Source organism: Camellia sinensis, chromosome 13 (genome assembly GCF_055761805.1).
Source record: "Camellia sinensis isolate YWXY chromosome 13, ASM5576180v1, whole genome shotgun sequence".
NCBI lineage: Eukaryota > Viridiplantae > Streptophyta > Magnoliopsida > Ericales > Theaceae > Camellia > Camellia sinensis.
Window position 1 is genome coordinate 21,942,428 of NC_138973.1, and position 17,865 is coordinate 21,960,292.

The 17,865-nt window shown below is 38.5% G+C and overlaps 1 protein-coding gene across 1 annotated transcript; it reads right to left on the reverse strand.

Annotated features, from left to right (window-relative positions):
- Window positions 1-13,300: 13,300 nt before the first annotated feature.
- Window positions 13,301-15,699, reverse strand: LOC114259513 (lachrymatory-factor synthase-like). The gene is given in 3 exon segments (XM_028199528.2): window positions 13,301-13,339; window positions 14,172-14,234; window positions 15,191-15,699. Coding segments are annotated over 3 exon segments (594 nt in total). The 5' UTR covers window positions 15,683-15,699.
- Between the last annotated feature and the right edge of the window lie 2,166 nt (window positions 15,700-17,865).

The following is a 17,865-nucleotide window of genomic DNA, read 5'->3' on the forward strand; positions in this document are numbered from 1 at the left end:
AACTAATTTTATCTTTTGTACTTTTTTAGCTAAAAAGCCAAAACCAAATTATTTCAGTTGGTTATGCACATTTCATTAACACATTTAGGTACTATTTAATGTAATATCATCATATATGATATTAAAAATATCAGTAAATATCTCGACATAACACACGTAATTAATGACATGTAATATATCATATCTTGTTATAATCTAATGTATTTTACCTTAGCATTATTGAATCATTTTGTTAGATCTGACTTGGGTCATTTTATGACTATTGACTTTTCCTTTTATATTTTATACCCAAAAATATCATATATTTTTAAATTAGTAAGATTGAGAAAATTAAATGCAATGAAGCAAACAAATAAGCAAACAAATATAAAATCATATATTTTATTCTCCATATGGAGGATATTTTCTTATCTATAAATAAGCGCCTGTAGTTGTGCTTTGGCAGATAGTAATCATCGTGCTGTTGTGAAGAATTTTTGAAGAATAGGTATCGATTTTCTTAAATGTGATCTCTCTATTTATTTATTTTTTAAAAAAAAACATTTTGCTTCCTTTCCTTTTCTTTACTTTGCAAAGTAAGTTTACACCTTTTTTTTCCTTCAGATTTTTATTTAAGTGAGTGTAATTGTTAAATCACATATTCCTTTAGACAAATAAAACTTTGTTATATTTTTTAAAAGCCTATTTCTTGATTACCCAAAGAAATGAAGTAACAATTTTAGATTGCAAACAAATTATTTTTTTCTTAAGAGTTTAAACTGTCACTTTTCTTTGTACTTTTTCTTTTTCTTTTTTTACAACGAATCTTACTAAACTATTATTGAAGTCCAAAAGACGTTTGAATTTACTGTTCATCCTAATTGTTGATAACACAATTAACAGCTATACACAATTGCTAAGAATTTAGATGGAAAAAATAAGGAGTTTCTAAATGCACCCACTAATCAAATCTCTACACCTATTTGTACAGCAGTTGTATAAGTGTTACAAAGCATGTGTTATATGTAAATAAAAAAATTTAAAAATTAAAGAGTATATTTAAAAGCACCCAAAATGAAGTGCTCATTTGGTTGTTAAGTTACCGTGTAAAAAAAAAACGATATTCATACACTAATTTTTTGTAAAATTTAAGAATAGAATAATATGACAATAACATTTTTGATTTTCAATAAATAGACATAAATGAGACACATCATTGTGTTTAAAATTTTTGTAAAAAATTTTATTTGTATAACTGTTGGCTACAATCCTTTGATTCAGAAATTTGCAAATATGGACATGGGAAGTTTTTCTTCTAATCCACAATCTTCTGCATAGGATGAGGTTGTGACTTCCTCTTCCTCTGGGGCTTCTGGTTGGAGAAGCTAGTCGGAACCTGAGGCATGTGAGTTAAGGGAGCAAGTTAATCACCACTTTGTCGAGTTCACTGATCCTCTAGAATTCCCTTCTGATGCTCAAAGTTCGGTGGTTTATCCTTACATGCCCATCAACCGCCGACGCAGTTTAGAGGACAATCTGCTTGTAGCATGGTACACATCCTCCATGTCTGCAAAGATAGTATAAGCTACCAGACACTCAGAAGAGGCACAAGGGTATAACCCATCGTTCTTAGCCCAGAAGGCGAGGCTTTGCTCTTCTGACTGGCTTGATTGTGTTAATGCTCCTCAATTTTCTCCTTCTTTCGAAATGGAAGCCTCTATACCTCCTCCTCTGCAAAATCCCTGCTGGACATAGAGACTGAGGCTTACCCTCTCTGCGGACAAGGTTTTCTTCCTTATAAGCCTCCACATTCCTCTACTCCAACTCAACGAAAGCAAGCCCAACTTTTGCTGGCGACCTTCTCTCACTTGTCTTTCAATGTTCTTGAAGATGATGTTCCTCTCAAGAACCTTCGATGGGCTTGTGATATTATGACTTGGGGTTACGTCCTCAACCCCATCGCCCAAGCAAAACTCCAAATGTTTTTTAACCAACTCCTGTTGCTTCTCCATTAGCACCGAACTTCTGTGGCCACCACTCAATCTTTGAACCAACTTTCATCCCTTCGAGTTCACACCCAGTACGAAGCAGAGAACCTCATCGAAGAATATGATGACTTCAAGAATAAAGACTCTGCGTACTGGGATGACTTGGACATGGACAAGCTGGAACAAGGGTTAAAAGAAACAGAGTTCGAAATAAAGGCTGAAGAACTCTTATATCAAGTAAGAGCACATCAACTTCAACAGCCAAGCCTGGAGAAAATAGAGGATAGCATAAAAAAGAAACAAAAATTTATTGACCATAGCTGAACTAAATTCCATGATCTTGTTATTTATTCTATTCCTTACTTTTATGAACTCGAATTTGTACCCAATGAGGGCCTTTTAATGTAATTGCTTTTGTTTCAATATAGCAAAGACTTTTCTCTTTGTTTGGCATGGTTTGACTTTATCTCTGTTTGTCTTTATAAGCAAATTTAGGGCTTCAAACTCCACAATCTCATCCTTCGAATCTGGATTCAATCATCTCAAATGAAACACTGAAAAAAAACCAACATGAACTTTTCCAATTCATGGAATACAGTTAACAACTTTTACTGGTTTCCATTTAGAATCAGTGCTTCAAATTTAACAACCTTGCCCTTAAAGCTTGTTTTAATCATATCCAACATATGGTCATGGTTAGTACGATCAATCAGTTTTAAATTGACCATTTTTGCTTCGAACAACAGTCTATACTTTCAAAAATATGGAACCCCTCTCGAGGGCCACACTGTTTTAATCCGAAAAAACAATCTTTTCTATATATTATCAAACCAACTATTGGTTTTGATACTTCGAACAACAATTCCCATCCTTAAGAGATCTCAAGTTTTGCTTCGAAGGATACTACTCTCATTAAGAAACCTAAAACTGGTCTTTAATCCCTTTGAAGCAGACAAACACTTGAACATTCTTACATCCTTAGGTGTGGAATGTGCTTCGATGCCGGCTTTCCAGTTTCGAAGTCGTTGTTATTTGACTTTGGCGCCAAAATCTAGTTTCAAAGCCAAATATTTATTTCGATACTGGCATTAGCATCTGAGATATATTTCCTTCCAAAAGTATCAATATTGAAGGAAACTCTTCGTATTTGTACTTTTAGTACTTCTTTACGAATTACACGATATATTTTCCAGACACGAAGGTTTTATAACCCTTTTATTTCGTGCTCTGAATTCACTCGTTTGCTCAACACACAAACCCTTCCCCTCTATTAACCCTCTCTTCCTTGCTACTTGCCACCAATGGATTCTTCTTCTCTGAAAGTACCAACTGGCGATCGTATAAGCCCAACAATGGCTTTGAAGAGATGTATTAAGGAAAATATCGCCAAATTTACAGCTGAAGGGTCAAAAACCATAGACGAACGCCTCTTTGTTCCTCGCCATAGCGATAAACAAGAATATGTCCTAGGTCCCATCTTTCGAGAAGCTCCCGCTCAACTTCCAGCTTTATATCCTCGTTTGGAGGACCACTTTCTTCTCTATGAGGGGGGCTCGACTGGGGAACTCAGAGGATGAACCAACCTCGCCGTTGGTGGCCAACATTGAGGGCTAAACGAGAGGAATGGTATGACAGAGTTGTGCCTGCAAGAGAATGTGACCTGCAAGAGCTCTGTATTCTCAACGCCCTTCGTCTTTCTAGGTTTATCATTCCTGAAGACCCTTTTTTGATTCCTGCTACTCTTTGCTTTTGGAACATGGCTTTTAATTTTTTTCAGTTTCAGTGTGGCATGATGGCCCCCACCGTTCTTGATATCTGCCATTTCTTAGGGCTTTCACCACTTGGTACTCCTTTTACACCCGGCTACCCAGACCTTTCTGTTAAGTTTTCCCTTCCACCCTTAAATTCCTCCTTCAGTGATTTTGTAAAGGCTGAAAATAAAAAGAAAGGCCCCGTGAGAGATCGAGAACTCTTTTCTTTCATTTTATACTGGTTCTGTAAATTTCTCTTATGTACATCATCTCAGCGTATCATGCCTGAGTTCGCCCCACTTGTGAAGGCCCTTGTTTTGAAGAAACGAATAGCCTTGGCCCCTTACCTTTTAGGCCATGTCTATAGAGCCTACTCCCAATTTTGTAAAAGACCTCTCAACATCAATCAAGGAGGCCCTCTCTGGGTGCTTCAACTCTGCCTATTTGCATACTTTACTGACCTGCATCCTAAGTGCTTGAAGTTTTTAGTTCAAGACCCTAGTACTTACGGAGAAAAGTATGCTAGAGTTGCTCTTTATCCTGCTTCTTTTGCTTACTACCTCACCTTTTTTCATCAACTTCCTATTTCCCCAGTTGCCACCTTCTTTTGCCCCTTTGATGCCAACGAAGGACCAACTTGGCTGCAAACATTCTTGGCTAATAAAGAGTGTTTCATCCCATCACACAAAGATATGTGGGCTTCGATTTTGTTGTCGAGGAAACTGTTCATTGGTACTTTAAACCCTCGAGCCTACAAGTGCATATCTGAGGTATATTGCCCTTCTCAGTTTGCCAGACAATTTGGGCTTACTCAAGGAATTCCCGTTCCACTCTGCAGTCACTCGAATGTCTATCTCACAGCCAGAGATCTAAGAGTACCCAAATCCAAACTAGAGGAGGCAACATTTAAGCTGTTGAAAAACTTGAGTGAGTTCAAATTTATACCCTTCATCCTCTCTGGTTTAGCTTTAAAGAGATTTCAAAGTTGGTGGACAGCCAATATGGAAGTGCATCTAGCCATACATCCTCATGATTAACTGATAGGACTAGGTGTGCCTTCTAAGGCTAAACCAACAGCAGCCGGGAATATTCCCTCTCTTTCCACAGCTGCCAAGACTATTCCTGCAACCTCACCCCCTCCAGCTAGAGTTACCAGAGCTGCTTCGAAAAGAGGTATGTATTTTCAGTTTTCTTTTCTTTTAGACTTTTCTGCCTGTTTCCTGTGGGGTCTCCACAATTACTAAGGAATGAAGCAGCTGCCACTGATGCAACCCAAAGGGAAACAATAAGAAGGCAACATACTGCCGAGCATTATTCCCTCCGTAATTCTCCCGTCATTGCCACTACCTCTGAAACCAGTAATTTTCTTTCATGTCTCCACTTTGTTTTCCCAAATTGTTGATATTGAGACTTAGGGCTGGTTTGGTATAGATTATATAATCCATCTTTTTATCTTTTTTCCATCACATCACCTCTCTACTTGTCTGCACATCTTTTCGTAAAAAGACAAAAAGTACACTTTTTTAGGACACCCCAAACCAACCCTTAACATTGTTTTGTACCTCTTCCTTTGCAGTGACAACTACCGAGCCTATTCTTCCAATAAGGACTCCCTTAGTTTCAGTTGAAGTTGATCAATCGCAAAACGTGAAGTCTATTCAGATAATACTCCCACCTTCTAGGCCTATATTCTCCGTACCCTCCTTGCGGCCAAGTATCCCTGCTGTAGACACCCCATTTTTTACCGACCTTAAGACTCAGATGTCACCGGTTGAGCGCTCGGTGATGACGCATATTGTGCTCGTTCTGAGGTTTCAGAGTCTCGGCTGAGAGCCTTGCCTCCGGACTTCGAGATTCTGTGTGCTTTGTCTCGGTTTGCGAATCAGGTACTGTTTTCTCTTCCCGAAGGGAGGGAGAGGTCTCGTAGACCATTTCTCAGTGGCCGTAGGCTACGTTTTATGGTCCTAGGCCATTTTTCCCGTTTAGAGCCCAGTTTCAGTTTTCGGTTTTCGAAGCCGTCGGCCGTGTGCCTCGGTTCGGGACCGCTTAACCACCTCCGTTTTCTCTGGCTTTTGGCGCACACCTTATTTCCTCCCTTTTGAGGGACACTGTGGACTGAGAGACCACCTTCGTGGTCGAACGCCACTTCCGGTGCCTAACAGCCCATTTTCGGGGTCCCGGGCCGCGTATTTCGGCCCCCCGAACCTTCGTTTTGCATCCATTTTGGTCCATTTTTTGGCAGGGGCCTCATCTTCATTGTTAGAAAGATGGTGGTATGGTGGGAGACCAGCAATTTTTCTTAAAAAAAACCATCTTTTGTGGTCAAGAGTGATTCAGCATGAATTCGGGAAGAAGGAAAACATCTGCGCGGATTTACCGAAATGGGCATAACTCTTTGCACAAGAGGAATTAAGATATGAGGCTACCACCGTTGGAAAGATTACTTCCGGGGCTTCATTTTTCACTCAAGAATCTCTAAAGACAATTCCGGTTAGAGTAGATATGGTTGATTGAAGTGGGGCATCACTCCGTTTGGACCGAATCTGCGCGGCTTCACGGAAACTGGCATAACTTTTTCCACAGGAGGAATTTTAATGCAAGGTTTGCGGCATTGGAAAGCTAACTTCAAGAGATACATGGCTGACCAGATTTGGGTCTTGAACCTTTTGACCCCTAGCAGACCAACCAAGTAAGGTGGTCGGCCGGCCACCTGAACCTTTTGAACTGGTTTTGGCCCTTTTGACCTGGCCGGCCCTTTTTGTCCCTCTAAATGTATTCCAGTTATGCCAGCTGTATTCCACCAGGCCCTATGTCCAAAATTTTCCCCCTCTTTGTTTTGGTCCATTCAAATTGGTTTTCTCCCTTTTTTTTTTTTTGCTCCAATTCAAATTGGTTTTCCCCATTTTTTTTCCCCCCTCTTTTCCTCTATAAAACCAGCACTTGAGCTCCATTTTGAAGGGTTAGAAAAAATCATTTGAGAGCTTTGCATTAAATCTCCCTCTCTCTCTACTCCAAACCTCAAAACCCTAAGATTCTTGCACCATTTCCACTACAACCCATAGCACCACACCACCATACTCCATTACAGAAACTTGGAGGCCATTTACAGAGGTTGGAAGCTCAGAAATTTGGTCCAAAAGCTGCTGGTTCATTGCTCTTCAAGGGTAAGCACACTTTTCCCCTAAACTAGTATTTTCTTGTTTCATTTATAAGCCTTGCTTGCAAGCATTTTTGGGCTCCGACCCGAACTGTAAATAGTCATATTTTGTGCTCGTCTCCATGTTTGATTAAGGGTCTTTCTCTGTTTGAGGTCTCCTCCTCACCCTTTGTGTTTAAACTCTCTTTTAGGCCTATTTTTGCATGATATTTTAGGCTTATTTGTGAGCTGTTTCGGACTTGGTCATAAACTGTGAAATATCTTATTTTGAGCCCCTTTTCAACTTTGTTGAAGGGCTCTCCTCTGTTTGAAGCCAGCAGCTATCACTCGTCTCTTTATCCTTCTTTTAGGCCTTTTTCTTGCATGATATTTTAGGCCTACTTGTGATTATTTTTGAAGCTTGACATAAACTGTAAATTGCCTTGTTTTGAGCCCCTCTTAAACTTTTTTGAAGGGCTCTTCACTGTTTGAGGTCAGCTGCTGTCCCTTGTCTCTATTCTCTCTTTTAGGGCCATTTTTGCATGATATATTAGCCCTACTTGTGTTTGTTTTTGAGAGTTGTCATAAACTAAAAAATATCTTTTTTTAATCTCATCTTCAAGTTTGTTTAAGGTTCAATTTTTTTTTTGAGGTCATATGCTTCTTTGTATGCTTGATTGTCTCCTATTTTGAGCCTTACACCTAAGCCCTTGTTGCATGCTTTGTTTGGCCTTCTAGCCACTGAAATACAGTGAATTTTTAGTGGCTAAAACACTGTTTTGAGCTTCCAAATCAGAGGAGGGTGACCCCCTCTCACCTTGACTTGTTTGGTGGTCATTTTGGCCTTCCAAAGAGACCCTATCTTACATGCTTTGGAGTCACTTTCTAGGGTCAATTTGGTGAGTTTTGGGACTACCATATTTGATTTTCATAGTTTTTTATGCCATGCCAAATGTCTATCTTGCATGTGCTTAATGACTCCTTACATGGCCCTCTAAAGTAACTCATCATTTTTGCATGCCATGGTTGCATATCAGTGGTTATTTGGGCCTATTTTCACATGTTTTATTCACTGATTTTTGCTGGTTTGGTGAGATTCCATGTACATCCTATACTTGCCATGTAAACCATGTTTGCTAGTCAAGATTGCATGCTATTTTTGTCCACCATGCTAGCGTCTTTTGGCCATGCTTTGAACTGGAAATATGCATGTTTTGGGACTGCCTTGGCTCTGTCTTTATACTTCATGATCAAATAATGCATGCTTTGTATAGCTACAAGTCATTCCATGTGCCTAGTTTCGGGTTTCGGGGTTCATCTCATGCATCGGGTGCCATTTTTCCATGTTTCGGGGCTATTTATGTAGTGACCCTCATTCCCCACCTAGCCTCGGGCACGAGCGTCTGTATAATCATGTTTTGCTAAGTTGCAGTAGTGAATTTTCTTGACTTGTCTTAACTAGAATGAGATTTTGTCTTGGTTTGTACTTATGTGAAATTTACTTGTTGAGTCTTGTTCTTTTCTGGTGAGTCTAGCCAAGGTCACCTTAAAGCCAGAACCATCTTGAAACCACTTTGGTTGACCTCTACCTTCGTCCTGACATATTGGCCGAGATGTCATTATCTAGGCCGAGGTGTATCATCAAGGCCGAGAGATGTATCATCTAAGTCGAGATGCTATCCTTGAACCCAAGTGATCTTGTTCCGGATTAGTGCGACCTAGACCGAGGTGTGGCACATCTAGGCCGAGGTGTGACACAACTAGGTCAAGTGTTGTCCGTCCTAGCCGGGATCATAGATACCTCACCTACCGGAGCCGATGTTTTCACCCGATGTCAGTAACTTGTCAGAGCGTCATGCCGCTTTACTTGTTGAACACCCTTTCGCCATATCTTGTCTGGTCTGTCAGCCACCTTTTCGGGGAGAACCAACCAGCCGTTGCCACGTGTCCGAGCTGAGTGTTAAATCAGCCGGCAGTGAGTAGAACCTATCATTTTGTATCATATCTTTGCCTTGAGAGAGAGAAGCTCTAGAAGGAAGAAGGAGTTTTAGAGTCGAGGAGTGGATCTTCGAGCTTGATTCTTAGAAATCTAACCGATAGATTCGTGTATTAAGGTTAGATTCTTGACCTACCCTTGCTGTTCTTGTTAATCATCTAGTTGCATTGCATGATTGAACCTGATTTGCAAGCCATGCATTGATTGAAAGTTTGGTTTTAGAAAGAGAAAGTGGTATTCATGTGTTCTTGAATAAAAGCCTTGTTTGATCCGAAAGTTTGAATTAAGATTCATGTTTTTATGTTTATTCTCACAAGATCCTTGAATATGGGTACCCAGGTCCATGTTTTTGAACTCATAGCATGAAATCTCAGATTTTGTAATAGCAAATTATGATCTTTGCATTCATCTTCCTCGTGTTCATGTTCTTCTAGAGAGGGAAACCCAGATTTTTCCCGACCTCATTCCCTTGAATATGGCCATCGAGGCAGCACCTCGGCAAGGAGGTGTGGGACCTCGGCCTAGACCTGGTAGTTGCCCAGCATGTTTTCCCGAGATAAAGAACTGTGTTTGTTTTGATTTGACTTAGTCTTGAGGAATGCCGAGATCATCTACATGCATGTAAAGCTTGTTTGAAAGTGCATTCAATAGACTTTGCCGTGTGTTTGTAGGACTTGGACCCTCGCTTGACCCCGACATTGAAGAACTATGTGAGTGGTATTTTTGATAAAGCTACGTTATAAAGTTTTGGTAAAGTTTTGTTTTGTTTTGTTTTGAAAAGTATTTGCTAAGCATGAATGACTATCCCTATTTGTGTGTCAAGTATTTGCTTTGATCTTGAGAATCTTGAAAGTCCGTACGTGCTAGGGGACTATAAGCATTTGTAGCACAATCTTGAAAGTCCGTACGTGCTAGGGGACTATAAGCATTTGTAGCACAATCTTTGTTAATGTCACCCATGAAACTTGAAAGACTTGATTGGTGAAGCTCGATAGATTTGTTAGATAAACTCGATTTATCCCACGTTTGTCATAAGCTATGATTATGCATTGTTTTGTTAAAGATCTCGGATGTCATACATGCAAACCCTTTATTACTTGTACCATTCACTGAGTATCCAAGCTCACCCTCTGTATATATATGTAGGTGATGAGCAAGAAGGCGATGAGGCCTAGATGTATTGCCGATATGTTTTCGGATGTGTTTGCCGACGTGTCTCGGATTCGTATTTTTGTAACATCTTGAAGATCATGCTTCTCAGCTTATATTTCATTGTGTTTTGTATATGTCGGCTTGAGAAGCCTTTTGGTCAAGATGTATTTTGTATTTCATTTCTTCTTGTACCCAAGTTGTAAGACCTTGTAAAGACGTATGCCATTTCATTTGACTTATGCACAACTCTTATGGACTAATTCAATTTGTATATATTGCTTCCGCACATGTTAGGCCCATATATAATACTCTGATTGTGTGTGTGAAATTAGAAAGTTGGCCTTCGGTAAATCTCGGATTACTGGCCATCATGGCACCATTCTACTAGGGGCGGAATGGGGTCGTGACAGTTTAGCATCATATTTCAGTGCTGGAATTTGTGAGTTTGTATGTCATCTTGCATCCCTTGCCATGCCTTGTTAGAGTTGCATGTTATGCCTAGGATCGGTCCTCGATTTGTGTGCATGTGTGCACGCATTTCGATAGTCCCATTTTCACCTAATGGCCACCGATTTGAGTGTGGCCGAGGTCCACTCATATTGGTGTAAGTCCATTGTGCATTATGTATGCCATTTCAATTTATAACATCGCGTATGTTAGGTTGTATGTTAGAGCATCGTGTATGCCATGTTACATCGCGCATTGTGTATGCCATTTCATAGCATTGTGTATGCTAGGTTGCATGTTAGAATTGCATTCATGCATGTAATGCATATTGCATTGTGTTTGGGATAGATGTTAGCCCAAGCACGGGAAACGAGGGCGTTTCGTATTCCAAGTGACGGAACGTGTCTCAATTCCTTGGTCACCGGCACTCCGGATTATCCATGATGGAGTCTAGGCCTTATTGTGTTTTCATGTACATTCATTTCATATTGAGTCGTGCCATTCGACTCCTTGGCCATCATGCATCGAGATGCGTGATTGGTGGCACGAGGATCGAGGACTACACTCCCTAAAGAGTAATCATGCATACATATGTGAAATACGTTGTCATGCCCCTTTGTTGCTCTCTGTTGCAGCAAATCAAAAATCAGCAACCTTCCGGAGCCTAGCATGCATCCCAAGAATAATTGAAAACAGAGGCAAACCGGGGCATCGCAAGGGATTCTCCACGCAAGGCAACCCGAGCATGCATCATTCATCATTTGGAATAGAGCTGAGGCGGTCCATGGATTTGCGTGCCAATTTACTGCTTTCCTGGATCAATTTGTTAATTAATTAGGATTCTGTATTTATTCGGGGCTGTATTATTTATTCATTTGGGACTGTATTATTTATTCGGACCCTCTGCGCGAGGGCAATGTTGTAATAAGTGTGTGTATGTGTGATGTATGTCTTCCAACCCCACGTCTTTCTCCCTTTTATTTATCAGCTTATGATGGTTAAATTAGGGCATGTTTCAATTAGCATACAGTATGATAGCATGTTTGCATTCATTCATCTGTCTTGCATGCACCGGGCTCGGCGCATCATACTAACTGCATTTGTATCTCAATTCCAAGTTGAATACATGTTAGTTATAGCATTTCACATGCCATCTTTAGAATGGCCGAGCCTATCTTAGTTGCATTTTTGCATGTGTTGCATTAGGCATTTCTGTATAGTTAGGATCATGCATGGATTTCTAATTAGCTTCTGTTTTGGCTTGGAGTACTCGGTAAGTTTTATGCTTTAGCATCCTTGCATGCGTGTGAGTGACTGCCATGATAGCATGCTTACCATGAGGCTATATGCTTATGTGATATAATTGCCTAAATGCCTGTGGGTGAAGGTTGGATTATTTGAATTAGAATAAATGCATTGACTGTGAGTTTTAAGCCCACTAGATAGTGGCAAAATCATATTTTTCTAAGCCCACCCGAGGGTGGCAAATCCACGTCTTAGCCTACTTGCGGGTAGCACCAACAAACCATTTTCAAAATAAACAAACATGAAATGTTTTGTTCCAATTCAGGCGATCCAGTCTATATTTGTATGCTGTGCGCATCACATAGTAAATCTAGGCTAACAACCGGAATAAGAACGCATAATGTTTTCAAAACTAGATATCATGGTTAGTAGAGGCCGATCTTTGATTAGGCGAGCGGGGGTGCTCACGAAGTGACCTTCCCCAATCGTACCCAAGTTCCCGAGCCGAGGCAACTTTGGTGATGACGGACACGTGGCCTTAGGCAACGAGTCAGGGTTTCCTAAATTTCTCAAAAATAAAATATTTAGGTGGCGACTCTGTATCTGGCAAAGCAGTCCATGTTTGGCACTTCTTTCAAAAGATCTGTTTTCTCAAAACGATTTGCCGGATTTGGACTCTTTGGTTCAGATTTAGAACCGTGACAATTTGAGAGTCCGAACTTGTAGTGGAGCCCAAAATGAACAGAACGGGACTCATCCTCCCGGGGTGTTCGGGGACGTCTACACCTGTTCCTCTTTCTTTTGATTTAACTCCATTCCTCCCTCATTTGTCATTCGATTTTACTCAATTTGATTCTCCTTCGAGCTTTACTTCTCCTTCCCCTCCTAAGGAAATTCCAGTTGCTACTTCATCTTTGATGGTAGCTGATTCCTACAAAGAAGGTACTGGCAGCTCTCCAATCCATCATCCATTATCTTTGCCTAGCTCCAGTCCTTCTTCTCTTGACCAACTAGTAGCCAAAACTATAGCGACTGCTAGGGATACTTCATCTTCTTCTCCTATTCATATGCAGTCATTTCTTCCTTCTACCAGGACTCTTTCTGCACATTCCATGTCAATGGATGAGGTGGATATCTTTGAGGCTAGACTTGCTAGTCTTTTTGACATACCTTCCACCTCTCCAATGACTAGCAATGAGACTGAGCCATTAGTCACAGCTGATTCTCTACTGGAAATCTTTGAGAGCTCTTCCTCCAGTGGTAAGACTTCCTTACCTTTGATAGACTTGGACAGCTGTCTGGAATTGTTGGCATCTTTTTCGAGGATTCCTTTCGAAGCCTTACAGAGGCTTATAATCAAAAATGGCTTCCTCTAATGTTACAAGATTGCTGAGCAATCCGGTATAGCTGTCTCTAGTTATTTGTCTCAGGCAGCAGCCACCATAGATTTTTACATCAACATCTGTCATGCTGCTAAGGCTGCAGAGGAGAAGTTATTAAGAGATCAAAGTTTTGTTTCTAAAGTTCATGCTGAAGTGAACATTCCTCTGTCTCCCAATGTCAAGCTCAACTGTTAGAAAAGAAAGCTCAACTTGAGGAAGAATTATCAGCAGTTAACCAAGTTATGAATCGAACTACTACCAAGCTGCAAATCACTAATCAAGAGCTAGTTGATCGAAAGCAAGAAATGACTATAGCCATTCAATTGTTTCCATCCCTCAAGAATAGAGCATCTATTGTAAAAGAACAATTTAAACACTGTACTGACTTTTGGGCCAATCTATGGCTACATGTATTTGACTCTCTATGAAATAAATTCTTATTTATCATTGAAATGTTTTCAAGTTCTTTTATTTAGCACTTATTCTATTCCTTGTGTTTCCCACACGGTTAGATAATAAGGCTTCAAATATCTGCCATTAATCTTTTTGGGATGTACATATCCATTCAAATTTCTCAAATGGTATACTCCAAAAGGTAGGACTCTATGAACTTAATATGGTCCTTCGCAGTTAGGTGACTATTTGCCAAACTTATGGCTTTTAATCCCTATTGGGAGTATTGTCTTCCATACCAAATCACCTTCACCAAAGCCAATGTGTTTGACTTTCTTATTATAGTTTTTGGCTGCTTTCTTCTTTTAGAAAAAAAATGCTATTTAATGTCAGAATTCGAGCTTCATCTATACTTTTTAACTCCAAGCACATACTCTGATGGTGTTGCTCAAGATCTAACCGGTCTTGGCATCTCACCCTTAAGGACTTAACATTAATTTCCACAGGTAGCACTGCATCATACCCATATACTAAGGCATAAGGAGTGATTCCTATGTTTAACCTTGGAGAAGTTCTATAAGCCCACAATACATCCAACAATAAGTTATGTCAATCCCTATGATTATCTTCCATAACTTTTTGTATTCCTTTTTTCAAAGACTTATTGGATGATTCAGCTTGACCATTGGCTTGTGCATATACCACCCTATGGACCAAGAGGATCCCAGGCATAAGGTTGTCCACCAAATCCTGTGTTTGTTCCTCCTGTAATGGTTCAACAGGCACAAAATATGGTCCATAGGAACCAAATTGTTGATATTGTTACAGAGATGTGTGGACCAATAGCTCAAGGGGTTCAAACTCCTGTGTACAGGAAACTATATCCAGAATGTGTGGATAGGGTACATGAATATCCAAGAGGATTTTGGATACCAGACTTTGCCCTTTTTTATGGGAATAGAAACCAGTCAATAGTAGAGCATATTGCTACGTTTGCTGCTCATTGTGGTGAATTTACCAATAATGATTACATGAAGTTAAGATTGTTCCCAAATTCTCTTACAGGGGCAGCATTCGTATGGTATATTAACCTTACGCCTGGTTCCATTCAGACTTGGCAACAAATGGAAGAGGCATTTCATGCCTAATTCTTCCAAACGGAGCCAGAAGTTTCCATGGTAGATTTGGCAAGGTTGAGCCAAAGGTCTGATGAAAAGGCTGCTCAATTCATTACCAAATTTAAAAGAGCACAAAACAATTGTAGGGTCATCCTACCAGAGCCAGAATTCGTGAGATTGGCTCAAAATGGCTTAGAGTTTAGGCTTTGAAAGAAGTTTGACTCAACTAAGTTTAGAGACTTAGTGGAACTAACTTATAAGGTGTCTAGGTATGAAGCATTACTAGAGGAAGAACAAGACCGAAATAATGTATCATGCAAGACATATTATAGAGATCCTAATTATGAGATCGATGCAGCAGAGATTGTGGGGAAAGAACCTGTGATCTGTGAGGCATTAATTCATAAGGACACAACAATTGACCAGCAGTTTAAAAAGAAAGACCTTCATAAGAAATACTCTTTCGATTTAACAAAGGCAGATAACATTTTTTATCATTTGGTTGCGGCCAACTTCCTTAAGTTACCAAAATGAGTCAAAATTCCATCTCCAGATGAACTTAAAAGAAAAGTGTATTGTAAATGGCATAATTCTTGGTCTCACTCGACTAAAAACTGTATTGTTTTTCGAGATAGGATCTAACACAAGTTGGTACCTCTTCACCAAGTCTTCCAATCTCCACCCTTCAACCGGATCAACGGTGACAGACCACTCGATCACACACCCTTCATCTTTCCCATCACCACCGCCTCTCGGAACGATCTTGACTGTCGAAACATAGGACTTGAACCCAACGTTGCAGTCAGCGATCTCATAACTAATCATCCTCTCTACTGGATCAACAGCTGTCAGTCCCTCAATGGACTAACTAACAGGGTTGTCACCGCCCTATGAGGCGAGTCGGCCCCCGGAACAGTATCGGATGCAACCGACCTCACCGTTGGTACCATGGATGCCATAGCAAGTAGGTAGGCTTGGAAACCATTTGTGGAGATTGAAGAAGTCCTTGAAAAGAAGCCATATTTGATCTGTACTTGCATGTTTTAGGTTTGTTGAAACCTTCCATTCCCATTTGGGTTGTGAGTTTTGCTCCATTAGAGAGAGAGAGATATATATATATATATATATACATATGGGGGTTAGTCAATTTGGGAATTGACATAAAGTTTTTAGGGCACCTTTATGTGATTTCTCTTGGAATGTTAGGCATATAAAGTTTGTTATAAGAGTTAGGTTCAAACTTATACAAATCACGTATGAAGTTTGTTATAAGAGCTAGGTTTGAACTTACACGAATCACATATGTGTGGTGTGAGAGGCTTGGTAGAATATTTGGTAATTTATTTGGAATATATAATATTTTTCTTGTTATAAATATAAATATTCAAAATATTTAATGTATGATCTAAATTTATTTAAGTAATAAATGAGTAATGTTAGAGATCTCAAAATTTCTACTAAAATTTTTACAAAATATCTCACATGGGTATAGGACCCACACTATATGAGTCCCACAACCATGTGAGACATTTGATAGAATTTTTAAGATCTCTAGTATTTTTTATAATAAATTGGGTAAATTACAAATATACTCTCTGAGATATGATTAAAATACTAATCGCCTCCTATAGTTTTCAAAATTACATTTCACCCTCTAAGGTTTCTAATATCATAGCAAACCATCCTTTTTATTAATAAATAATCAAGCCAATTAACAGTTTCTAATGATTTTAAAAATATGTTTCAATTAATAATTTAAGTAATTTTATTATTATATAAAATAGCAATTATAAATTTACTTTTTTTAGTTAATTCTGTTAAATTAAAAATTCTAATGAGGAGGTATTTATAATTTTTCAAATCACAATGGGTAATCTGTATTTTAAGCACACCTCAAAGGGTGTATTTGTAATTTACACTAATAAATTTCATTCGCATAATTTGAACTCTGAATAAGTTTTTGATTTTTTGTTGTTGTCATACAAGAATTGAATTTCAATCATATATTATGTTTCTCTGTATTTATTTTATTTTTAGTTTTTTATTGAATTTTTCTCAAATTTAAATTTAAATTTAACCATCATATTCAAATTAATATAACTTATCAAAGGTTTCATTTCGATTATTTAAATTATTTATTTTATAAAATCAGTCATAAAAAAATAAAAATAAAAAAATCGATTCGATAATTTAAGAAGTATCCAAAAACCAAATGACAAACGGATTTTTGAAAAACCATCCGCACGCCACAATCCGACAAATGTGAGTTAGCAGTAGTTTGGGCTTAGAAATGGACCTGAAATCTGTGAAGGCAAGAGTCCAATCCAAGAAGTAGTTTGGGCCCTTTCGGTGTTGAGAGCTCGGGCTCAGATTTCAGGCCTGATATGAATGTTAGGGCGGTTCTAAGCCCAGGTGACCATTTCAGTATTTGGTAATTTTGATGTCTATTTTTTTTTTTTAATTTGAAATATATAAATAAAAACATATTAGATAACTGTTTTTATTTCAAAAAAAATTAAACAGATTTTAAAATTTACATTTACAAAACTTTAGAAAATAAAAAAAAAAAATTCATTCTCTCCATCCTTTTCCACTCCATTCGGTTGCCATCTTCAGACAATTTCTTCGTCTGACGGTAATATGTAACTACTTACAAAATATATTTTCTCACATATATATATGCTTTTTCAGGGTTAATTAAATTCTTATAATGATGACGAGTTCATAGAAAGAAAGCAATTGAGAGCAACAGTTTCGTGGGAATCAATTGTTAGACAACAACCGTTATTAAAACAAAACCCAAAAATAAATTTAAATATCTAAAATAATGGAGTCATGTATCAATGAGAGAGAGAGATCAACATTGTTGGGTAGTTTTGCTTTTTTGGGGGGATGTAAATCCTTCCAAGCTCAATTTCAATTCATGAACCAACAAATTTTAATAGATAAAGTCTTCTTTGTTTATTCCTTTTCAATCATGGAATGATGGATTTACTATACTATGGTGAACCTATGTTTCAAAGTTACTCATTCAAAATAAATTTGATCTACATATTCTTAATATTGATATTTTTAAAAATATTTTTACATGTAACGTTGTTTTTAGTACATAACATTTTTATTTTGCATAAGATCCTAATTTATACATATTAGGACTTTCATGTGAACAATAATTGGTATCTCATGATTGCTAATCTCATAATTTATAGTCTAATGATCAAATAATCATTTCTATCCAGCCACCTAAATATGAAAAATGATTCAGACCTCTAAAAAAA